At 45.1% G+C, this 25614-nt stretch overlaps 1 protein-coding gene across 2 annotated transcripts; it reads right to left on the bottom strand.

Annotated features, from left to right (window-relative positions):
* Window positions 1–294: 294 nt before the first annotated feature.
* On the bottom strand, window positions 295–25607 carry ano10a (anoctamin 10a). 2 transcript variants are annotated; one of them, XM_060065312.1, is made up of 15 exons: window positions 25450–25607; window positions 23603–23762; window positions 22656–22853; window positions 21249–21383; window positions 20212–20331; window positions 19718–19902; window positions 17206–17590; window positions 16115–16170; window positions 15920–15994; window positions 15028–15216; window positions 13839–14030; window positions 12924–13052; window positions 7531–7647; window positions 5398–5414; window positions 295–1457 (listed from the first exon to the last, which is right to left on the bottom strand). In XM_060065312.1, the coding sequence occupies exons 2-15, from the start codon at window positions 23739–23741 to the stop codon at window positions 1400–1402; spliced, it is 1995 nt and encodes a 664-aa protein (XP_059921295.1). In that variant the 5' UTR covers window positions 23742–23762; window positions 25450–25607; the 3' UTR covers window positions 295–1399. The 2 variants fall into 2 exon arrangements, with proteins under 2 accessions (XP_059921295.1, XP_059921296.1); XM_060065313.1 differs by lacking the exon at window positions 5398–5414.
* Window positions 25608–25614: the final 7 nt, after the last annotated feature.

The raw sequence follows: 25614 nt of genomic DNA, 5'->3' as shown, positions 1-25614 counted from the left end.
CACGCTGATCATAGACAGGCAAGATGGATTCCCTGTACCAAGGAAGATGGCTCTGATTGGTCACAGATGAGCGGAGAGAGGGCTGAAGCAGGTGGACCGGAACAGATTCTTCAGAGCATTACACTCACTCGGTCTGTGACTAAGGGTGACTGGCGTTTCTAATAAATTACTAAAATTAGAGCTCTTAAATCTTACCTACAGCACCTTTATGGGAATAATCCTGGCTGGGTTAATACCACAATACTTCTCAATGTTACTTAATGTCCCTTCATGGAAAAAAAGATCAGACCAAGGTTTCCATCCTTGTCTACATTTTATTGTTACAGTGCAGAACAATAATGTGATTCTTCCATAGCCCAACACCCGTCTCAATATATTTGGTACAATAGCAAATGTCTGTGTGGCATGGGTAACAAAAGAGGATAGGATATCGCATTTCAAGGCACCGTATAAGCTGCGATCTCCACCTCGACTATCATTGTATTTTTCTCGGACCGTAGAAGCATTAGCAACATAATGCAACCGTGACAGAAACGTATTTTGTCCCCCGACAGTACCATCACTCCTATATCTATGTTTTGGGTAACATTCTGCATGTGGAATAACATGCACATACCAAACACTTGTTGTACATTTTGTTCGATTAGGTTTTTCACTTTCTTAACACGGTTGCAGTGCTATTGGGAGAGTTGTGCTAAAGTCCCCATTCAAAAGTTTATACAGTCCATCCTATAGAAAAAATATGATAGAAACTATAGTCGGTCTGTTGTTAAGAATTTGGTATATTGCCAAATCTAGTATAAGCTACAGTAAATATACCAAAGTATAACAACAATTTGATAGTGCATGAAAATGTGTGTGATGTGTTGGAGTGTTGTGTATACTGACTGTTGATAACATTAAATTCAAACTCAACAAACATACATTCTAGAATACACTATTCGATACAAAACAAACACAATTGCTATATCTTGGGCTAAACAGGGCATAACCGTAAAACCTATAAAGCAATATCCATTCTCAGTTTTTAACCTTTCCCATTGGCCTGAAGTTTAACACTTCAAGTCAATCTTGTATTGCCCTCAACAATTCTCGATTGAGTTAATCTTGACTATTGCACTCTTTGTTATACAGCAAAGCCTTTGAATACTTTTCTTAAATTGCTCATCAGAATAACACTTGATTGATTTCAACAATGAAATACTGAGCATTAAATATACCACACACACCCAAAAATAACCTCGGAAAGAGCAAAAAGCTGATATATATTAAAATAATAAGAACTTTGTTTGACTTCTTCTTTCTCTGTTCTTACAGTATACATAGACCGCCAGCTCCTGGGAAATGGCGGCGTAAACAAACATTTTCATTGGTTGTTGTCGTGGTTCTTCCTGCTTCATCAGTATTGGCTGGCTCCTGATTGGGCCCTCTTACTGGACTGGGGCCTCGAGCATTTTCTGTAACACAAGCAATGATAGAGAAATGGTTTTGTTAAATTACAACTGTATTATGAGAGTAGCTTAAAGTGCTGATGTATAGATAAGATGTAGTTTAACTAATTATAGTAACGCAGCCTCCTGGAGAAGTGGTCACTGACCTTCCGATGATATTTGAATACTTAACACAATAACAATCATAAAAAAAAGGCTTACTATAAACTACAACCACAAAATGTAGAACAATAGAACCTAGCTATTGTTTTATCTTCTGAATTGCATATGATATGCAGCCATCACTGTGGTAGTCTTGTGGATAAATTAACAAATGTATTATTAAATCATCATTTGTCCCTTGATGTTTTTTTAAGATTCGTCCATGAAGTAGTGTGGATTTGAGCCAATGACCTCTATAACCTCTTTATGTATGTGGACAGACTAATATGTTAGTAACTCACACATAAAATAACTCATCCGACTTGTTGCTTTTACATCTACCCACATCAGCCAAACACAAAGTTTCACAAGCGGATTAGTGTGACCCTGGAGTACGACATCAAGTGAGGAGGAAGAGCGAGGAGAGAGCCAGCGAAGGCCAAAACGTAGAAACAAATCCATATTAGGCCTGATTAAATATGTTTAATGTTCCCCCTTTCGTTTATTTCCCAATGCCTGGGTGCATAACTACTTAGCATATTGTAGACAGGCAGTGAAAACAAGCGAAGCCAGTGAGTAAACAACAGCGAGGCGGCACAGACCTCGTGTAGTTACACGACGCCCCGAGGTCATGGCCACCTGGTCACATTTTATCCATTTGTTCCTTCATCTCCGGCTCCTTTCTGCGCGGCCGCCCCCCCCCCGTAGCTCTGGCCTCCACCACCAAGGCGTAACGTTGCGGTGCGGAGAAAGGGGGGGGGGGGGGGGGGGAAGCAGTGCTCTCCAAACACCATTAGTTTACCCATCTCTGTTGTTTCTGGTCCTACAGAGAGTGAGTCTGGGGACTCTCAACTAGATTAGGTTAACCAGCGGACGCGGGGAAAGGGAGTCGCCCGGGACACAGAGGGGATGCTGGGTTATGGGCTAGGCTATGTCGACATCTTGTTTCTCAGCCTGGTCTACGGGCGAGAGCCACAGGAGGGGGGGGGGGAAAAGGACGGCGTTCATCACAGGCAAGGTCCGGGGGCTTTAAGATGACCCCGACGTGACCCAAATCCAGTCGGCCGCAGAGCGAAGATGATGATGCCGTATCGCATTACATCCGATGTGATATGATAATAATAACCAAGGTCAGACAGCAGCAACAGGACCATCAAAGGCTCTTCATCAGAGTAAATGAAGGCAGATTCATGCAGATTCCCATCTTTCATGTTCACCTTTTGCATCATATCCCGTCATGTTCACTCAGCCATGACTCAGCCCTGACATTTTCCAATCGCTTTCTCGCCCACACACACACCAACACACACACACGCACACTCAATTTATTCCAGTGTGTCGCCGGTAAGCGAAGTCCCAGCCGGAGCAAATTACAGTTCAGATGAGTTGTGTAGTATTAGATAGAGTGTGTCTGAAGGCCTCCGGGAGAGGAAAAGGAAAGGGGGGGGGTTTCCTTGGCCGTGTTAGAAATGGATAATAAACAGTGATTAATCAGGGCCAAGAGAAGGGTTAAATACATTTGGTGTTCCCTCAAAGAAACCAAAAGAGAAAAAGAGGTACTTCTTTTCGAAAGCAAGGGAGCCATCCAACGTTTCTTAGGTACAAATAATAGCAGGACTACGTCTTTATGTACATCATCTGGACATAAAATCACAGCTCCTCGTGGTCTTAACCCATGTACTGTTGTGTTATGTTAACAAAAATAAAAGGATCGGAATTAAAAAAAAACAACAGTAAGGACAGCAGAGATTGTGTGAGAAATAGGGATGGGATTCATAGAGAAAACATGATCAAGTGGAAAGAAAGACACATGTACCTCACAGTAGGACATAAGGGGTGATCGTTACCGTTATCAGTGTACCATGGTGGCACAGCAGCTCCCTTAGCCTGTTTTTGAGCAGAATAGCTTTCAAAATTAGCTTCTAAAAGCTCAAGCTGTGTTGGGCATGTTTACTCTATGGAAGTCATGACATTAATCACCAGTTCCATCCAATGAGGTACCATTGCAGACCAGACTTCACATTGTCCCCCGTCACGATTTATTCCTCCCAATCCAAAACATAAAGCAACAATCCATGCTGAAATGGAGGTCATGACTTCAAGGGTTACAAAAATGTCCCCACAAATAAAAAATAAGCTTTCAGTGACCTAACACGATGTTTACATGTGGACACTTTGAATAGGGGGCCGAAAACTAATACTATTTTTGCAGAAATATGTGTGTGGACCGGTCCCTGAACGAGATGGTACAAGCTTGTTTCACGTGTGTGTGCAGGGGGTGTCCATTAGCCTTCCTGTGTGTTGTGGTACCACAGGTCAGCCACTGACAGCACCCCTATGGACCTCACAGCAGCAGCAGCAGCAGCAGCAGCAGCAGCAGCAGCAGCAGCAGCAGCAGCAGCAGCAGCAGCAGCAGCAGCAGCAGCAGCAGTGGGCTCTGCTGAATGTGTGCAGCTTAATTGTACTGATATGTCAGTATTGATCTGAGCTGAGGAAAGCCAGCAGCACACAAGCCAGCGCCAGCCTCTTAGAAAACCTTATTTGAGATTTCTCTGGCTCTCCCTCTCTCTGGCTTGTTCTCTCTCTCTCTCTGGCGCTCACTCTGGCTCTCTCTCACTCTGGCTCTCTCTCACTCTGGCTCACGCTCTCTCTCTCACTCTGGCTCTCTCTCTCTCTCTCCTCACACACACGATTGTACGGTTTTAGTACAGCTTGTATAAAAATAATTAACACGTTTTCCTTTCTTTAGAGATGGATGTCAATGTATCTTCTGTTTGTCTGTGAGTGAGTTAGAGAGTGAGCGATTGAGAGTGTGTGTGCAAGTGTGAAGTGTGTGTGAGGGCATTATCTCTTGACCCCAGCTGGGTTCATTATTATCTAAACAATATGTGAGCTAGTGCTGAATGTGCAGCAACAGAACCAGAGATACTGGTGAGTCACACACACACACACACACACACACACACACACACACACACACACACACACACACACACACACACACACACACACACACACACACACACACACACACACACACACACACACACACACACACACACACACACATCTAAGAGTGGCTCTATGCCGTTTCTATTAGCAGAGAATTGTATCGTGGTGGACAACTACATTTGTTTAACCTCTGTCCATTTTTATGTAATACATTAGTGTAACACATTCATGTGTGAAATAAAGTGTGTCTAAATGTTCTTTAACCATCACTACAGTACATAATTGTCTTATCTCTGCGGAAGATTCTGACGGTAATTTCCTCTGCGCTTTACCTCATGCAGTGTTTCATGTTGAGCTTGACAATGAGGCGCAGCCAAAGCCCAATGAGCCGTTTAAATATCTACCTTCATTATCTCCCTGTCCTGTGTGGCTCTCTGTCTGAGCACTATCATGCATAAATCACACAGACTGGCCGGCAGTCCTCTATCCCAGCATGCACTGCGACGGAGACAGAGCAGCACAGGAACGAAAACAAAACATCAAATGATCAAAACATCAAAACATCGAGCAAGGTACGACGAGAAGATGCTTGCTGTTGTAAAGATCGATGCATTGATTGATTGGATTGGAAGGTGAGGTGTTAATAAGGTGCATGTTAAAGTACAGTCATGACAAATTAGTTGAATCACATTCCCGAGACCTTTCTGTTTAGTAAGGGGTATCATATTAGTGAATAACGTTCAATTAAACACCAGCTCCGGTTGAACCCGATTGTGTCAAGAGAAAAAAGAAACGGCAAAGGCAAGGATGACACAATCGTCACCAAATAGAATGCAAGGCAAGCGCTACTCACCGTCCTTGAGTCAGACTCTGCACAGAACCAAGAGAGCACAGAGTAACCGATCAGATCCACCCCAGGAGTCCTTGTTCTAACTGGCCAACAGTGCTAGGCTGTTTTGTTCAATAGTCAATGCATTCATCAACTCACATGTAGTATGCTGTGAGGCATATTCCGTGTTTGGTAGTAAACATGAATAACGTTTAGACTTTATAAAAAAAAAAAAAAAAGTTGAAAGATATTTTTTGTCTACAAAGTTTACATGAATGACCCAAGGTGTCGACTTTTATAAATCCATATGATGATTAATCCTTCGGTGGATTTTACAATGTATTTACAGATAATTAAACTGAAACCACGAAGGAGCCATAAAATAAGTCTGAATGTAAGTTAATGTAAAGGCTAAGTGTCAGGTTTTTCCCTACCGATGCAACCAGCACACGGTATTGGAAACACATGATGTAAATCCATACAGGAGTCAATAATGCATGTCGGCTCAACCCGACCAGCCGACTGTGAGGTTGGCTGTGCCCGTCGCGCTCCTAGCTCATCACCGCTAGAGCCCAAGTACCTAATGAACATAACTGTGCCGTGAAGAGTCTGAAGGTGTGAGGTGGCAAGCGACTTAAGCCAGCTGTGCATCGTACACCACACCCGTTTGTACAACAGAGGAGCCTGTACGCGTGGCAGTAACCGATTGGACCTGATGGCGGCGGCATCATCCTCATCCTCATCCTCATCCTCTTCCTCCTCCTCCTCCTCCTCCTCCTCCTCAGAGAAGCACTCAGGCGCTGTCATTGGCCCGTCAGACGGATGGCTGCGGCCTGAAGGGTAATGCTAATGGCTAATGCTCCGTACACCGCTGCTATATCAATACTATTGACAGGAGACGCCTCGTTCGTCTTAGCAGAAGTGCTCCGAGAGGTGCATTGGGTGGGGGGGGGAGCGGGGTTGGGGTGGGGGATGGGGGGGTGGTCCACAAGCCCTCCGTCTGGGAGCGGTTATTGCCTACAAGCATGTTGCTCGATTCGCGGCACAATTGAGTGTGTGGTTGGTGAACTCAGCACTCCGGCAGACCCAGGCCGAGAGACCCTGAAGTAGTGGGCACACTCGTGTGACAGCACTGGAGGAATAAAGGGGGGGGGAAGCAGCACTGGCAGAATCGGTGCCACCTCCGACCAGATAAAGCACACAAACACACGGGAGGTTATTTGTTCGTCTGGGTAGACACTCTAGTCCGGGCTCTGGAGGTTAAGGCGGGGTGAGGAACTGTGGTTTTCGGGTCATCACAGTGATCAATGCCAGATACCAATACTGATGAGGCTGGCTCTCACACACCAGACACAGACACACACACACACAGACAAAGACATAGACATAGACACAGACACAGACACAGACACACTACACCGGTGACACCACTCAAGGTCTCGCTCCGAAACGATCAGAGGCGTGACTCACATCCCGTCTCTTCCAGGTCAGTGAGCCGTGACAATCCCCCCCCCCCCCCCCCCCCTCCTGGCAAACGCCGTCAGCTCAGAGTGACAGTGCTGCGTCGTCTGGATGACCAAGCATCTGTCTTCATAACAGCGCTGCATGTTCAGGAGCTGTCGTGTAGCCGCGGGCACCGCTCCACAGGAGCTACGTGAAGCCACCGCGGGCCATGCTCCAAGCTAGCCCCACTTCCTGTTAGCCCCGCGTGTGTGCTAGCCCATGCTAGCCCCACTTCTTGTTAGCCCTGCCTGTGTGCTAGTCCGAGCTAGCCAAGCTCTGTACTAGCCATGCCCGATGCTAGTCCTGCTCTATGCTAGTCCTGCTCTGTGATAGCCAATCTTTGTGCGAGTCCCGCTCCGAGCTTGCCACACTTTGTGCTAGCCGAGTTCCGTGCTAGCCATGCTCAATGCTAACCCAGCTGCTGGGTATAAAATGGGAATCTTTCGGATCATTGACATTTTGTATCCATAGCAATTCCATAGGTTAATTCCATAGTTTCATAAAGTCATCATTTATTATTTGCAGATTTAGTACAAAAAGGAACATTAGGAATAACAACAGACTGCGTTTCCGGTTTTCTTCCTATTTTTTTTACCAGCAGGTCTGTCCGTGGGAGGGACAGACGGACTGACAACCTACAGACCTAGCCCTTACCTTCTTCTTGAGTGCCTCCAGGGATTCAAACTCCAGCCGGGCCAGTTTGGTCTGGATGTGTTTGGGCACATCTGGGATGACAAAGGTCAGGATGAGCTTCAGTGCCAGCAGGCCGTGCTGAAAGCAAAAACACAAACAAAGGGAAAGTGTTCCACGGTCACATTACATATAAACCGATGGAAACAGGTCAGTCACGTCAGCGGCTGCATTGCCCGCGGTCTGCGACAGAGTGAACCGCTGCCAGCTCACATCAGCAGCAAGTAAGCAACAACAGCAGCAATGTGTTTGTATTATTCTCGCCGGGAAGGCGATCTCCATCATGATGCTTTGTTTAAAAAAGCTTACAAGAGATAAGAGGAAGGAATCAGTCTTGAACTCTTAAATTAGGCTGGTTACATTGACCCCTTACTACACTTTAAGATTTGTAGTACGAAAATAGAAAGAAAGAAATGGAGAACACTGAAGGAAAGGAAGTGACCGATGGGTGCTGGAGACAGAGTGTGTAAACAAAGAGACTGAAACAATGGCCACGTGAAAACAAGCGCGTCGCTTTTGGAGATACACTTCGACCTTGTAATCGCACCCAATTACATTTTAGTACAATAATGTGCATCTCTTTGGAATTGGTGAGTGAAGTGCCTTATAATGTGCAATCAGTTTGTAATTTTTATTATATCGTCACAGTGCATACCCTGTCTTACCATTACTGGATGTGACCTTTCGTCTACAAAATATTGTTTCGTGACCGGCAGGACTCAAAGACAGCAGGTGTGCCTGTTCCCATGGGAATTTATTGTGTATGTGTGCTAGTCACTGTTCAAAGTTTGCATCTATATGCCACACACACACACACTGAGGGCTTAGATAACGGCTCCTGGGATTTAACCTCCTCCTTCTGCTGTGTGTGTGTGTGTGTGTGTGTGTGTGTGTGTGTGTGTGTGTGTGTGTGTGTGTGTGTGTGTGTGTGTGTGTGTGTGTGTGTGTGTGTGTGTGTGTGTGTGTGTGTGTGTGTGTGTGTGTGTGTGTGTGTACACAATGGTACAGCTGGTAGATAAATAGATATTTTACTATATAGTGATATACAGTGTGGTTACAGTAACACATCGGGCTTGTTGCTTTAACGTTAACTAAACATTTAGCCAAAGAGACATAAAATTGTGTCATCAATAAAATCACTTGAAACTTCATTATATTGATCTATCCTCTATCCCATCACATCAAACAACCCTTTAACCCAAGAGGTTAACAGCATAAGAGCCAGCAGCAAGATGGCTGGAGAGGCAACATTCTCCGCCGCACAGATGAATGGACGGACGGATGGACAGAGGACAAACAAGTTTAACAAGCGAAGGAAGGAAGTCAGGAAAGGAAGGAAGGAAGGAAGGCTCCTTGGCCTGTGTGGCCGTTTGTCACGTTGATTGAGCCAGCAAAATAAACCTGTCGGCTCTTAGCTGATTACAAAAATGCAATTCAAGGCTCATTTATATTTCCCAGCCGTGGTTTGTGGCGCCGCTGTAGTCGTAGGAAGAGAGAGCAACGAGAGAGCAACAAGAAAGAGAGAGAGAGCAACGAGAGAGAGAGAGAAAGAGAAAGAGAAAGAGAGAGAAACAGGAGAGAGAGAGAGAGAAAGAGAAAGAGAGAGAGAGAAACAGGAGAGAGAGAGAGAGAGAGAGAGAAAGAGAAAGAGAAAGAGAAAGAGAAAGAGAAAGAGAGAGAGAGAGAGAGAGAGAGAGAGAGAGAGAGAGAGAGAGAGAGAGAGAGGCCGGGCCAAAAGTGTGGGAGATGTGGATAGAGGCATGTTTCTAACAACATCAAACAAAAGAAAGGTGAATTGTCTGCTTCTTCAAGGCCGAACCATGACAGGCCTATAAATCCACTGCTCTGTTTAGTCAATTCTGGGGTGTGATCAAACTTCAAATGCTCAGCTTCAAATGCTCAGCTTCAAACGTATTCACGTCGTCACAATGTCATTCTGGCACTCCCGACCGTCTCTCTCTCTCTCTCTCCCTCTGAGAGGAGACCCAAGGTTGATAAAGAGAGCAGAGGATGGTGATCTTCAACCACCCTGGGTAGCCCTTGTGTACCTGTCCTCCCCTTTTGTATCACGAGATCAGATAGGTCAACTCACCCGGCAAAAGGAGTAATAGGGCTGATGCCATTGGCTGAAACCTCAGACCCACTCCCCGACATGTGCCGCAGTAATAACTTAGTATTGGAGAGACCTCCGATAATGTCGCATTTGAATCCTCCATGTTCCATTATCTTCTTTGTCTCTTCAGGGCCTTTCATCCCCCAAGCACCATGCGGAGAATTCCTCATTAAAAATAAAAAACAAATTAAATGAAACCCATTTTTTTTTGTGCAAACTAAATCGTCACAATCCTGGTTGTAAATTCATAATTAAAAGTAAATCCAGAAAGGAGAAGAAAGAGACACCCCGGGTGACAATTAAATAAGGGTTGATGTGTTTTTTCTCTCGGCAAGTCAAGGTAGAGGGTATGATGGGACAAGAATACAACAAGACCGGAATATGAATTGCTAACCCCTTGTCAGTAGTGGAGCAGCTTCAAGGCCTTAAACTAATATGAATCGCTATATACAAGCTACACTATACACTGTTGTGGACGGCTATACACAGATCTGATTATGTGTAAAGCAGAGCTCTGGGAATGCTTCTGCGCGGCTTCCCAGAATAATAATGAGGGACAAGGTCACAGGCACGGGCAAAAAAGCTATAACATAGCTTCTTCCTTTGGTTACACTGCATTGAGGGCTTCATGCAGCAGCGCAAGAAAGATAGGGTTTTGAAAGTTGCGATTCATCATGGCTGGGCCGTGCAGAAGCGGTGTGTTTAATGTGGCACACATTCCAACATTGGAGCCAAAGAACGAAAAAATAAAGCTGTTTTTTCAGAATGTTTGGTTTCGTTCCTAACATATGCAGGTCAAGCATGCACCCTCTAACTTTCAGGGGTGGTGGTGGTAGGGTTGGTTGGTGGTGGTGGTGGGGTTGGGGGTGGGGGTGGTGATGGAGGGGTTGGGGTTGGGGGTAGGGGTGGGGGGGTGGTGGCGGTGGTTGTGGTGGTGTTGGACCTGCTGGGGTTGGTGGTGCCGGGGGCTAAAGCGCTGCGGTTGGCCTGCGTCGATGGAAACAGACGGGCCCATGCCTCCTCTGAAAGGGGCGTCTCTGGTGCCTTACCGTGGCCGGCCGGTTGCCTGGTTACGGCTCAGCGGTGCGTGTCAGCCCCGTACAGTAATTACCCAGGTATCGTAGCACCACGGCTGGAGAAAGGGTGAACTCAACACACACTCACACAAATACACACGCACACACACACCTCTTAACAGTCCCAAGTACACACAAAAGTAAGTACAACAAACGCCGCCAGTCAGGGTGCTATCGCAGAACAGCGTGGCGATAAAGAGCTCCAGCGCCCCTCAAACAGCCGTACATTATGCACATGGTTAATAAACAGCCTGCGTAGTGGTCCCTCCGAAGGCCCATTTGTCTTATTGCCCCGTCTCTTTAATAGCCTGTCTACACTAACAGAGAACCAGGGAGAGGGAGAGAGAGCGGGAGAGAGACAGAGAGATACAGAGAGAGAGAGACAGAGACAGACAGAGAGAGAGAGAGAGATAGACAGAGAGAGAGAGACAGAGACAGAGAGAGAGAGAGCGAGACAGAGAGATAGAGACAGAGAGAGACAGAGAGAGAGAAAGCGAGATAGATCAAAACATGAAGACGAAAAAAAAAAGGCTCTTCGCTTTAACGGCAGTTTGCTTGATTTCCTTAAGCACACTCCTAAACACTAATGAGATGAATGAAACCTTTGTCTCATTATCTTCTATTAAGAAGCCCAAAGTATATTCAGTGGCAGAGAGGCAGACAGACAAAGAGAGACAGAGAAAGACAGAGAATATATACATATATATATACAGAGCAACGCATCTAACTCATGTCCCTAATCGCATATCTCCATGTGACTCTGCCTTTTGATTTAATTGGCGCTCGCTCCCTGTTCAATCTCAGCCACTGGCAATTGATCAGCCGGGATGACCCACTTTCTCTCGTCCCAGTGAGGATAGGTGGCTGCGTCTCACCTTAGGGCTCTCTGGTTGGCTGCCAGACACACAGGGCCCGCCCCCCCCTACCACCTAGCCCTACTACCTACCCTAAGGAGCTTGTTAGGCCACGAAGCTACATGCATATATAGGTTTGATCCTTGCTGATGCGTCTTAGTCAAATCCCTCTATTCCTCCCCCCCCCCCCCCGGCAGGATTGTTTGTTTAGTGTGTGTGTGTGTGTGTGTGTGTGTGTGTGTGTGTGTGTGTGTGTGTGTGTGTGTGTGTGTGTGTGTGTGTGTGTGTGTGTGTGTGTGTGTGTGTGTGTGTGTGTGTGTGTGTCCACATCCATGTGATCCAAACAGACTACAGTAGCAGACAGCCTCACACACCCCCAGACACACACTTGTTCATTCAGCTTGTGGAGGCACGGACCTCTGCTCAGTCTTTGTACGGATCGCAACATGACTCTCTGGCTCCATCTGCTGGGTAAAGTCTGTCACTGTCGACCACTAAAGTACTATTTACTATAGTAAATATGGAATAGTATGTTGAGGCTTCGCATATTGTAGTCAGATCAATCTGCGTACGGTTTCTGTTGGGTCGCAATCACACCGAGTGATCTGATTTGTCTCACACATCCTCAATGCAGAAAATACACCTCCAGGAACAGCTATGTACAAGGTAAAATAACTTGGCTTGCAGCCATTTGAAGCTTCGATTTAGCTTTCAAATGTTTTCTAAGAGGAGACATGGAGATTCATCCAGTATGCCAACTGGGATATTAGCAGTCAGTCATCGAGTCCCATCTCTTAAGTCTGTTAAGGAGAGAGTTTCCATGACAACATGAATGCCACAACAAAAGTGTGACAATCACGTTGGTAACCACAAGTGTCTAACCACAAGGGTTATGCTAAGACGGTCGGAGACGGCGGACGTGTTTGAAAGCATTTCAAAAAGCCCCAGCACAGCCGGACGTGTCTCTACTGAAGCATTGACACCTGTATTTATAGCTGAGTGCTGGTGATCTGATCAACCAAAGAGTTACAGTGTGTGAACTCAACTGGGGCTTAGAGGGTCATAACGTAGGGTGTGTGTGTGTGTGTGTGTGTGTGTGTGTGTGTGTGTGTGTGTGTGTGTGTGTGTGTGTGTGTGTGTGTGTGTGTGTGTGTGTGTGTGTGTGTGTGTGTGTGTGTTGTAGTACCACATACGCCGTCAATGTACAAACACATACATAGGCAGGTGTATGCGTCTGATACTGTGTGCGTGCACGTGCGTTTGTGTGCGTGTGCGTGTGTGTGTGCGTGCGTGCGTGCGTGTTTGTGTCTGTACCTCAATGGCGGCGGTCCACAGTATGAGCTGGGTCTCCGACTCGGGGAAGTAGGACTTGACTTGCGGGGACATGCCAATCAGGGCACAGTTGGTCACCACGGCGATCACACTCATGGCCTCGAAGGCGAGCTGGGGCAGGGACAAACAGAAGACTAACGGACAGGGAAAAAACACTAACACACGCAGCGGCTTTCACCTCTTCTTAATGGAACAAATGCGGAGAGGGAGTCGTCTTCAGATTTGACCTTTGACCATTTAGGTCCAAATAGACGGAGAATGAGACACGATGACAGACGTGTCCACTGAACTGGAATAAACATGCATGATCTCCGGATTCAGCCTCTTTCTTTTTGCTGCAATTTAATGTTTTACATCCTCACACAGAGAGCCGAGAAAGCTTGGATGAGGCAACCAGAACAGCTTAAATCAAATCTTCATATCTGTGTCATTTTACATTCGACATTTAAGGCGCTTTTATCCAAAGCGACTTACAACGGTTTATACACACATTCACACACCGACGGCAGAGTCGACCATGCAAGGTGACAGCCAGCTCGTCGGGAGCAGTTAGGGTTAGGTTTTTTGCTTTGGGAGCCGGGGATCGAACTAGCAACCTTCCGGTTGCAAGTCAACCCGCTCTACCTCCTGTGCTAAGCCCTCCCCCGTGTGATGTTTGAACTGATTAACCGCGCGACGCAGGATTACATGTCGGCTCCGGTGTGCGACTGTCGGTGTAAACCCTCCCCCTGTAGAGCTCTGCTTTACTCATAATCTGATCTGTGTATGGCCGTCCACAACAGAGTATAGTGTAGCTTATATATAGCGATACATATTAGTTTAAGGCCTTGCAGCTGCTCCACTACAGACAAGGGGTTAGCCGTTCGTATTCCGCGGCCTCCCTGTTGCGCGCCTCACCTGCCAGACGCCGATGTTGGCGGCGGGCTCGGAGAAGGGCCTCTTGAAGACGTGGCACATCTTGAAGGCGTCCGAGTAGACCTCGGTGACGTTGTTGAGCACCACCAGCACGGCGGCCAGCGGGTACACGCAGGAGAACAGGCTGACGTAGCCGAACAGCAGGAAGAGCTCCAGGTAGTCGTCGAACGTGCCCTGCAGTGGGAGGGGGCGGGGTGGTTGAGGATCGATGGATTGATTAATTGATTGATTGATTGATTGATTGAAATTCTTTGTTGACAATTTTCAAAGGATTCAATAGGATAAAACTCAATATACCCAAGAGCTTATTTACATTGTGATTGAGGAGTGCACGTGGGAAGCCTAGTGAGGAGCAAATGGGGGGAGTGCACGTGAGAAGCGCACGTGAGGAGCAAATGGGGGGTGTGCATGTGAAGTGCACATGTGAGGAGGACACGTGAAGAGCGCACGTGAGGTGTGCACGTGGTGTTTACGCGAGGAGTGCACGTGAGGAGTGCACTTGATGAGTGCATCTGAGGAGCGCACTTGAGGCGCGCACGTGAGGTGTTGTTCACGTGAGGAGTGCATGTGAGTAGCGCGTGTGAGGGAAAAACGAGAAAACGTGCGACGAAAGGCAGGGACACCAGTGCCTAACACACATCCTCCCTCCACAAAGAATATGCGGTTATTTCGATTTATCAGACGCCATTATCCAAATTGACTTACAATGCAGGCTGAGAGGCTGTTATAACTAACTAGAGTGAACAGTATATATAAGAATATAGTACACAAGATGATCCCAAATTTGCCGTCTGGAATTATCAAAGTACCATCTGATAATATGTTAAGAAGTGTAGAATGAATTAGTATTCTTTGTTTACGAAGTGTGAATCAAAGTGTGTGTGTGTGTGTGTGTGTGTGTGTGTGTGTGTGTGTGTGTGTGTGTGTGTGTGTGTGTGTGTGCGTGTCGTCTACAGGTCGGCCTGTTCTGCTGCCTCACACACGAATAAGCTCATGTGTACGTATTGTCTATTCTGTGCATGTTTGACTCAAGTACTGCAACATGTTGTTTCGAGGATGTAGGGCATCAGAAGCAACTGAAAATATTTGTGCCCTTGCAATGTATTTTATAAATGCGGACACAAATAAAGACATTGAAATGTGCGCGGGACACCACCGAGGCTACACCCACCAGGTACGTGCTCATGTCAGCCTCTAGCCGGACCTGGTCGGCCAGGGGCATCTCGGCCGGCGGTGGGCTGGCCCTCTTGCGGGCCCGGCGCATCATCTTCTTGTTGCGCCGCCTCTGGAGCCAGTAGGGCAGGAAGGCCTCCATTACCTGGTTCAGGATCTGGCTGGTGATGAGCAGCGTGGCCAGACTCTGGGGGGGGGGGGGGGGGGGGGGGGGGATAAAGGAGAAGAATCAGAAGAAGAAGTAGAGTCGGACCGACGAACAAATAAGATGGCTTCCCCCGATGGCAGTGGACGATGTTTAGTGTCCTGTTGCATCAGTTTTAAAATTGTTATTTTACATTCTTTCTTGTGAAAGAAGGTTATATTAAAAGGGTTGTTTCATATATTTGCATGATTGAATTCATGCTCCTTCAAAGATGTCAGAAAGAATTTATAACAGTTCTATTATTCTTTATAATGCAGATTTATTGATTTATTTCACTGACCAAAAAGTGGAATAAATACAATAAATAAATAAATTAAATGAAGAACATTAGTTTCGGTCAAATTGCTATATTAAACATTGATACAAGCCCTGAATTTCCAATATGTGCCTCCCTAAACAATTCAGCACTGAAATGGAATACAGAAGCAGAGTTAATGCAACAAAACCCCATTATGATAGAGAACCTCAACTTTTAAAAGTTGTTCTGCAGTCCTCGGAAACCTTTGCTATCTGTTTCTCTTCCTTTATTATTTCTTTTTTTCTGCTATGTGTAACGTGTCCTTGGGCGACTTGAAAGGTGGTATATAAACTCAGGTTATTATTGTTATTAATGTGAATTTCATTATGTGAAGTGTTTTTGAGTACTTAGAAAAGCACTCAATGGAGACAGAAAAAAAAGACCTACCTGTCTGAGCATCACCATGTCTTGCATTACGAAGGCGATGTAGAACAGCGAGGCAAAACAGTTGAAGAAGTTGAACTGTGAACAAAGAACACAGGTTGATGGAGTTGAGGATTCAGTCATCACTCAGACATGCAAATAAATTGACAAAAAAACAAAGAACAAAACAAAAGAAAGCTCAAATTTCTCCACACTCACCACCAACACTTTAAGGACCAAGTGGTTTTGATAAGAGGATTCTAGCCTGTGGTTTTCTGAAAGAAAGAAGAAAACCAGCAATTAGCAATCAAGTCATTGCTGAACATAACCTTAAAAGGCAACCTGTAGATTGGCATGGTTAATTAATGTGTAGGGAAAATCTGTCGCAAGTGTATTTATTAATTATTTTCTTACAGCTTAGCTCGAAACAGCTGGACTGCAATGTGCACATAGGACCAAATAACTCACTGGAACGGGACTCAACTTGTGATAAGAAAAACGTGAGAGCTAGAGTGAATGAAATAATAGACCAAAACGGCCCGACTGTGTGCCATCAATTCTGTTAGGTAGGAGGGATTTCCATCTCATTGCTTTAATGGCCCGACCGCAACATTGCGATTATACTCTCCATCCACTGTCACTATCGCGTTTCTCTTAAGTCAAACGTGTGAGTCTTTGTATGCAAGTCTGCTCGCATTACCAAAATCATGTCCTTTCTGTAATTCCCTGTCTAAAGAAAATCCAAGGTACTTCTAAATCATTTCATTACATACTTTCCCCTCCTAATAACGAACGGACAACCACGACCAGTCAGGCTGTTCCTTAAACCCCCCCATCTAACTCCCCGCCCCCCTGAAACCCCCACTCACTTTATGTCCTGTTTGCTCGGTTGTGCTTTCCCTCAGAGTGAGCAATATTCCTGTGTGTGTTTGTGTCAATATGGATCAGTGTTTTTTTCTTTTGAATATTGTATTTAGGGACTTTAACAAGTGTTTTAAGTAGGAAACGTTGATTTAATGTTGGATCGGGTTTTCTTAATGTGTATGCTATATATTCACTACTACTATGTACCACTATATTATTAGAGTTATGTGTGTATTATTTTAGTTATGTATTTGTTGTATTATTTTTAACATGTTGAATAAAAAATAAAATACATGATATATATATATATATATATAGACCTATTGTATATATAATGTGACCTCTGTAGATTTGGAATTTTGTAAAATAAAAGACTTCTGTAAATTTGTGAATTGAATGACATTAAAAATATAAAATAAATAAAAAGCCCCCCCCCCCCGGCTCACCCCAGCCGGTCAGGAACTCGGCGGCGTAGCGGTAGATGAGGTTCATGACCTCGATGACCACGGCGTAGATGACGCTCGGCACGAAGGTCAGCACGGTGGTCCAGAAGGTGGGCTCGGCGTCGTGCAGCGACAGCGCCCAGCCCTCCGTCAGGAAGTACACCATCATGACGTAGAGCGACAGGTAGAGGCAGAGCACCACGAAGGGCACCGACACCAGGTAGACCCGCAGCAGCCGCTTGGTGTTGGGGTACAGGGGCTCCTCGCGGCCCGTCACCGGGTTGAGGCCCAGCACGCCGCGGAAGCCCGGCCGTGGCTCCTCGAAGGCCTTCTTCCTGCTCAGCGTGCCCCAGCGATAGGCCATGGTGGCACTGCTCCGCTTCCATGCCTGTGGTTCAGTTCAGTTCAGTTTAACCTCACTGTCCCAAAAGGGAAACTTGTCTTCCAGATGGTTTAAATCAGGGGCGATTCTAGGTTCTGACTTTTGGGGGGGCTCAACCCCAGGAAGCCACAGGGGTATATGAAGTATATAAAGTCCTGTCCAAGATTTTTTTATTCCACAACTAACTAATTATTTTATTAGTTATATGCTGTTGTATGTGTAAGCCAAAAGCTGGCAGTGTCAGCTAAATAATGCAGTTCTGAAACACTAAAGTGATTAAAGGAAAAATGACTATTTGGATGAAGGAATAATCAATGGATGTGAACTGTAATAACAAATTTGAGGTATATTAAATTTCCTTTGTGTAAGTTTCACTGAAAATGACCATATTTCCCCCTTTTTTTTTATTTACACAGTTACTGAAACCCATTGGTACAACGTGTACTAGATTAATAATATGAGAAACATACCACTATTTCGGGAGCAATAAACTACGTTGTCTCACTTTCAGGGACCCATACATTCTTATAAAACTTTTGATGCAAAAAAATCTTGTTCTGATGAAAAAAAAAAAAGGGTGCTAATTTTCAGTTAAAACAAAACCGCTGGCATTATTTTATCAGCTGTGGGCGTTTTCATTGCCCTAAGAACGTGAGCTAATCAACACAACATGTTCTAGACCAGTGGCTCTCAATTATTTTCTGTCATTCCCACCCTAGGAGACAGATATTTTTTCGCGCCCTCCCTGAATTGAAATAGCCTACTAGTGAGAACCTGCTAATATTTATTTATTTAGATTAATACAATTAGCGGAGATAACATCTGCAACAACTTAAAACAATTTCCAAGTTCAGTTTATTAACTCAATTTGTTACATTTAAACAAGACTGCTAAGTCTGTGTGAATCTCAAAACAGAGAAACAAGAACATATGATTCGCTGGGGTTTGCATTTAATTAAAAATATTTTTAAACAGTAAACATTGGTCACTTGTCAGCCCCTCTGTCATGACTTTGTACGATCAAAATTCTTGTAAACCCCCCCACACACACCTTTTATAAGCTGAGGGCGTTTTCATGAGTCTCATTGTTTTAGAACATGTGGTACTTGTTGATTAGCTCACGTTGTTATGGCAATGAATACGCCCTCAGCTGATAAAATAATGCCAGCGGTTTTTTTCAACTGAAAATTAGCACCCATGTCAACGTTTTCTGCTCCTTATAATGCTTATCATACGCAGCATTACAAGCCCCTGCCGACCAAAACATGAAGCAATTCAAGAGGAGGCATAGATAGAATCGCCTTGTGGTCAACTGTCATTTAATAGTCATCTGACAGATTATGTCAAGGTTTTAAAATTAGTCTTACTATTATTAGCTGGTCATGTTATAACACAGCTGGAAATCGTGGATTTTCTGGTAAAGACTAGCAAGCCTTTTTGACAGACAAAACAGCAGAAACTATGTTAAGTGTGCTCGTGCTGCCTTTTTGGTTTTGTCAAACAGGAGACGCCCACCCACCAATCAGAGGTTAGAGATTCCTGCAGGAAGGTTGCGCTCGATTTCACTAGCCCATTTGTGCCTGTTCATTAGTGTACAGCATCCATTCTCTCATTGCTTGGGTAAAAAAAAAAGGTAACATTAGATTTCAGGACGAAAAGATAGGGTGGGCTAAGGCAAGTTTTGGGTGGGCTTGAGCCCACCCAAAAAAGGTCTAGCTTCGCCACTGGTTTAAATTCTAAAAAAGATTATAATAATCTTTCATCAAACATCTCTAAGTCAGCCTTATCCGGGGATCACATCAGGCTGCGTGGTAGGGAGCCAATGGGCTGCAGCGTAATCAACGAAGCCTTTGATTAATGTTGTTATCGTGATAATGAACACCTTATGACAAACTGGCACTTATATCTATGGGTTTTGACATTCAGACAAATGTCAGAATGATTAAAGAAGACCTATGGAGCAGTTCTGTCTACAACCGAGAACTGAGTTAAAATGTAAAAAGGCATGGTAGAGTTCACCTGGACTCTGCCTAGCCTCCTCCCTTACCCCCGCTTTGGTTCCAAGCGTCTGCTAAATGCCGTAAATGTAATGGTAACAGCCGGTACTAAAGCATGCTGAATGAACTGTCCTACCTCCAAGATGACCGTGCACCACACCAGGTTGAAGCCTGCGAACAGGACGTATTTGTCGTAGCTCTCCCAGTCGAACAGGTAGTACGGAACGCCCACCAGGGCCATGGGCACCAGGGCGAAGGTGAAGTACTCCAAGAAGCCAAAGTACAGGGCCAGGCCCTCGCCATAGTAGTGCCTGATCTCATCTGGGCACGGGAACAGGAGCAGGAAGATGGATGGTTAATAAGACGGATGCACCTGCACTTGACTCCTAATTGCTTGATCGCTTTACTCCACCATGATGAATACATCATCGTTCGCTAAGCAGATGATTCATGATTTAGAAGCCAGGTCCAGCATGAATAACAAGGCACATCCTTAAATTGATATTTTTGTTTTCCCCTGAAAACTCTTAAATGTTACCATATTGAATGTCAGCCATCCCAACGTTTTGATCCAGAATAAAGGACATACGGGTTGACGGGGTGAAGTGACAACAAAAGCTCTCTAATTACCCAGCGGCTGCAAGGACAGCTTGACCTTCTTGTACCAGGTGAAGGACAGCCTCTTCAGCTCCTCTGTCTCGTGTAGAGGAAACACCTGCACCAGGATGCCTTTGGACTGCATGCGGCGGACTGCAGTGAGCACGTAGCAATACCTCATGTTTATACATTTTCATACGCAAGTAAAAAAAAAAAAAAGGTGCTTAATTACTTTGCTACTAATTAGGGTGACATTTCAGGGGCGCAATCTTCCCCTCGCCTGCGATAAGGAGATCTACTCGATTGAATTTCGGAGCAGGGTTTGTGGAACACAAATGATTCTTCATTTTCTCCGCCGTGGGCATTTTAAATGCCTCCATTTGGCTTGAATGGCTTTGCCAGCAAAATGAAACACGCAACTTCATTTCGTAAAACAAAAGGACAGGCAGACAATGGATGGGCCCACCAATCAAACGTGATGTTTTGTCTGCAGTGAAAACTCCAATTGTCTCCCAGGGACCGTCCTAACGAGGGAGTGCTTGAGAACACTATCATTTAATCTGTCAGTCCTTGAGTGTATTGTTTGTAGGGAGCGATGGCATTGTGCTAACGCGTAATTTGTCAAATGTGGACCGCCGAATGGAGGCATCCCAACGACTTGGCAAGTTTATTGCCTCCTTATCTGCTTCGGAGAATAATTCGCTCTATTAGCATATGCATTATTTCCATATTAAAGCCATTAACAATGAAGGAGCTTGAGGAAGAGAGAGAGAGAGAGAGAGAGAGAATGAGAGAAAGAAAAAAGAGAGAGAGAGCAAGAGAGAGTGAAAGACTGTTAAGAAGCATCTCATTCTTCCACCTTTTCAAAAACCTAACATTAAAACCTAATATTATGTTAAACCAATTCCCTCCCAAAACCAAGTTTCTGTAAAGTTTAAAATCCTGTAACTCATGTATTTGACACTGTAGAAGACCAACAGACAGACAGACTCAATTACAAGTAGCAGGTAGACAACAACAGTCTGGTCAGGTCATCAATCCATCCACTTTAAAAGGTTAGGGCGACTCACTGATGGATTTGCCAGGGTAGAGTTTGGCCTTTTCATATCCGGGTATGTGAGTCTCGCTCTTGGCCCGGAGCGAGTCCAGCTCGTGCTTCACGATGTACTGACACTCGGCCATACTGAGAAAGCCATCGCCGTCCCCTATTAGGGAGCACAGAACGCCATTAAACACTGAGGATGTGTCGACATTAAAGGAAAGGAGCGGTTATTCATTTGCGACCGTAATATTACGTGCTTCAATCGACACCGTAAGGCACCAGCATCCTTACATCTACTGACTCTTCGAACGAGACATTGACTGATGGTGGTCTGAATGATGTCATCACAGTACCAGGTGACGATGGAGTTAGTAGCAGCTAGGGATGTGCGCAGTTAGTCTAATCGTTGCCGTGCTTTCAAGGCTGCACCAGAAATACTTGTCAGTTTAACATTCTATTATTTTTAAGATTTTACAAATGTTACTAGTTGATTTGTTCTGGACGAAATATTCCGTAAACATCAAATACATTTTTCATAAAGAACATGCCCCCTAGCCACTAGCCACTGAGACATCTCAACAAGGCTGGGGTGTTCAGCTAATGTGAGATAATACACTGGCGATGATTTACATCACAGCGTTCATCTTCAAAGCCTCATCGTCTACCAACGTCAACTATGAATATAGCTAATGACTTAAACGTCTTGTATCGACTCTATGATTAACACCAGACATTGATTTTAATGAATGAATTCAATCAAAGACGAAATGGCTTGCTATTAGAGCAGATTCATACACACTGTGGTCCAACCGCACTCCATACAACGATCATTAACCGTGTCTCTATCCTGCCATTAGATCCGGTACTGCTCCCCATCGACCGTGATTGGTCGAAGACACACGGGCTGGGTTCCATTAGAACACTATTTAGGGAATAAGTATAGGGGGTCTTCGCCAGAGATCCGTCTCCGTGACGTACACCGGTCGCATGAACAAGCCGATAAGTGTTGGATGTCACCCTGTGTGTGACAGCTCATTTGCATAATGCACCCGTAAAACTTCAACGCATCACGGCGAGGGAATGAGTGTGCATCAGTTGCAGACTTATTTTTTGGTGCACTGTGGATGTTAAGCAGTGCATTATATACGGTACCTATACAACCACTAGGGAACACTTCGATATGGGTACCCTAAATAGTGAACTAGGGAACACTAAAACATGGTGACCCTAAATAGTGCACTATTTAGGGTACCAACCACTAGGGAACCCTCCAACACAGTGACCCTAAAGAGTGCACTAATAAAGGGCCCATAACTGGACCGATTGGAACACAGCCCCAGAGCACGGTTAAGAGAGCCATTAGCCCCCCCCGCTGGGGCCTTGAACACCACCAGCCCCGCTCTCCTTCCCCCAACCAACACCTCCATCGCCGCACCCTTGAAGTCTTTGAAGTTGTCCCTGTTGGAGCAGGTGAAGGCCCGCATGGAGCCGTCGTTGAACTCCTTGAAGAGCCCCAGGTCCTCGGCTCCGGACAGCAGCCTCTGGCGCGAGCCGCCCACCAGGAACACGTTGGGGTTGTCCTTCTCCGTCTCGGCCGTGCCGGACCACAGCTGCTGCACCGACAGACCGGCACCTTGGGCCGGACGGAAGAATAGAAGCAAGGTGCAAGATGGGTAAGGAACAGGACATGTCGGTGTGTCTTTTATCGGGGCTCGAAGTCCCTCCTTCAAGACATGTCGTTATGAATTATTCATATGAATGATGTTGTCGGTGGCTTGTCCTATTTTATACAGGTGCATGCTCGAGTCTCTCCTTTGTGGTGAGACACAGTCTCAGCTGCGGTTTATACACTGCTGTTTATACACACACGTAACATTCGCAGTAACAATTGAAACTTTCCACAATAAAAAAATCCCATCTGGCAGAGAGAATTTTAGTTTGTTTTGTATTTGGTGTATATATACTATGGGGATGCGGAGCTGATATCGTTTTAAACCGTACAACAGATTTTTCCTGCAAGTAAAATAAACCTAGATTACCTTATTTGACCCTACCGTTTTTCTCCACGAATTCCCCCCTGAAATACTTGCAGTGCTCTGTTTTCTATTTGCATTAATCCCTGCATGCATATTCCTTATTACCCCTACAAAACAAACTAAATAGCTGTGCTAAATAGAATCACACTGTTTCAGAAATGCAGGACTGATCGAAGTTTCAAACAAAGTAACAATTTCCCTTTTTCTTAAAAAATAATAATTTGAATATTCACACGGGACACCAGATAAACATCAGCCACGGCCATCAGGGTATGTCCCCTTGCCGATAGGTCGATGGCAGCCAATCAGGCGAATAGAAAACAATCCACCCCTTGTCCTAACACACCTCCACTCTGCTCGCTGTCGCTGATCTTCCTCGTCAGCCAGGCGACGGCCTCCTCCTTGGCGTCCGGGGCCAGCTCCACCACCACCAGGGGGGTGAACCCAGAGCCATCGTCCCCACCCGCAGACGGCTGTTTCAGCATCTTCTCCCGCTACCTGGGAGCCTGCACCAGAGACACACGGCAGCACGTAGTCAGGACATGGACGCTGTTGGGCGGCTGCTTTATTTAATCGAAGCAAGAACAAGATGAAAAGTTATGTTGACTTCAATGAATATGTTAGAGCAATTAGTATTAGTGTTAATTTCATAGAAAATAAGAGTGCTGTTTTGTTTCGGTGTGTACGTCCAAACGAAGAGATCAATGTCGACAAGTATGGGAGGATTAAGGGAAAACACACACAATGTTGACAACTACACAACAGCGTATGCCAGTAGCTTTTTTTTAATTATTATTAGTATTACAAAGGAATATTTGTATCTATGATCCAGGAAACGGATGACGCAATCAGAAAATGTCTTAGTCATATATATATATGTATTGGTAGTCAATGCGGGGCCCTATTGTTGTTAAGGCGGCTGCCTTAACAACACAGTACTGGGGGAAACACTGCCGAAATTTGCAGACTTGCAGTTTAATCTTAAAGATTGCTATCTAACAGGATATTAATGCTAACCTAGTAAGAATATAAGTAATCAGTCATGTGTGTGGCAATGAGGAATTACCTGTATTATAGCCATACTACATATAGGCCTACCTAGCAAATGGGCCATAGCATTAAATGGTCAATGCATAATAGCTTTAATAATAACAATGCATCTAGAAGTTGCACATTGCAATTGACAGTGGCAGCTATCCAGGATCTAAAGAAGGATGCAACATGTCAAACAAGTGAATAGTCATTTCAAGCAAATAGTAATTTATGAGTAAGCCAAGGAGTCATGAATGCTGCACCCATGTATGAAGCCAGCCAAACAGAAATGGCACCAGGAAACATTAACCAGTATCGGTTTGAATCCTGTGAGGTTTTAGATATTTAACAGACTATAATATTGCGTGTCACATTCAACCCAGGCATGAATGACAGGTCTACTGGAGGGGTTACTGTTTGGGACAGCTGAAGGCGAGCTCTCAGCCAGAGTGGGTGGGACTTGGCAGCCACGTATTGCTGTAACTTTGACTGCAACTTTATTGTAGAGAATAAGTTACAGTACACAATCTTATATTTGGATAACTAAATATCGTGGTCATGTCAGTTGTCAGGTTCCGTTTCAGACCCCTCAGAATTTAATACAAAAAAATGTTGTATGCATGATCAAAACCTCAGTCTATTCGACATTTACTAAGAAGTCGGAACCAGGGGTGGCAAGTTCATGATCACCAGAGGATCATTTAACCGGACCATTTGATGGCCCTTAGGTGCATCACGAGGGGGAGATGGAGAAGTGTATTAAGTTATCCGCTGGACTTCAGTCATGGGACTTCAATCCAGTCCACGTCACTAGTCAACGTAGCAAACTTCTAGAATCTAAGGCATATCACACCCACCGACCTCATACCAGCCAGAGATGATTAATCTCAGCACACAAAAACAGGATAATTTAATGAATCGACAAATAACCTGGTTGAATGTGGATACAACGTCCGCATTCAATACAACGAACACATGACAAGACAAGACGAAACATAGTTTGCAAAAATACAAAACTGCCGATTGTTTGCAATGGGGAGGTTTCAAACTTGAAACTACTTTTTAAATGAATGCAAGTTAATGACATCCATTGGCTGCAGCGATGCTTGCACACTGCACTGTGATTTGTGCCTGGAAAAGAGAGACCATCACCCCACTTACCCAATGTCTCCTTTTCTGTGAGGTGCAATGTTTAGATATTTTGACAGGACAGGATTTCTTCCGCAATGTGTGGTTTCCCGTTCGTGCACGGTCATTCGGTGCGCCTGCTTTCTCCACACGGAGCGCACAAGAGTTCCACGTTGGCCCAATGAAACTGCGCAGTGT

Source organism: Gadus macrocephalus, chromosome 11 (assembly GCF_031168955.1).
Source record: "Gadus macrocephalus chromosome 11, ASM3116895v1".
NCBI classification, from domain to species: domain Eukaryota; kingdom Metazoa; phylum Chordata; class Actinopteri; order Gadiformes; family Gadidae; genus Gadus; species Gadus macrocephalus.
This window is presented reverse-complemented; position numbering and strand designations above follow the sequence as displayed.

Excerpts from the sequence above, each read along its gene's own strand:
- ano10a (XM_060065312.1), bottom strand. The coding sequence starts at position 23,741 with ATGCTGAAACAGCCGTCTGCGGGTGGGGACGATGGCTCTGGGTTCACC. Across the intron at positions 14,031-15,027 it reads CTGACATGAGCACGTACCTG|GGCACGTTCGACGACTACCT; the intron begins GTGGGTGTAGCC and ends CTCCCACTGCAG. Across the intron at positions 7,648-12,923 it reads TGTGGACCGCCGCCATTGAG|CACGGCCTGCTGGCACTGAA; the intron begins GTACAGACACAA and ends TTTTGCTTTCAG.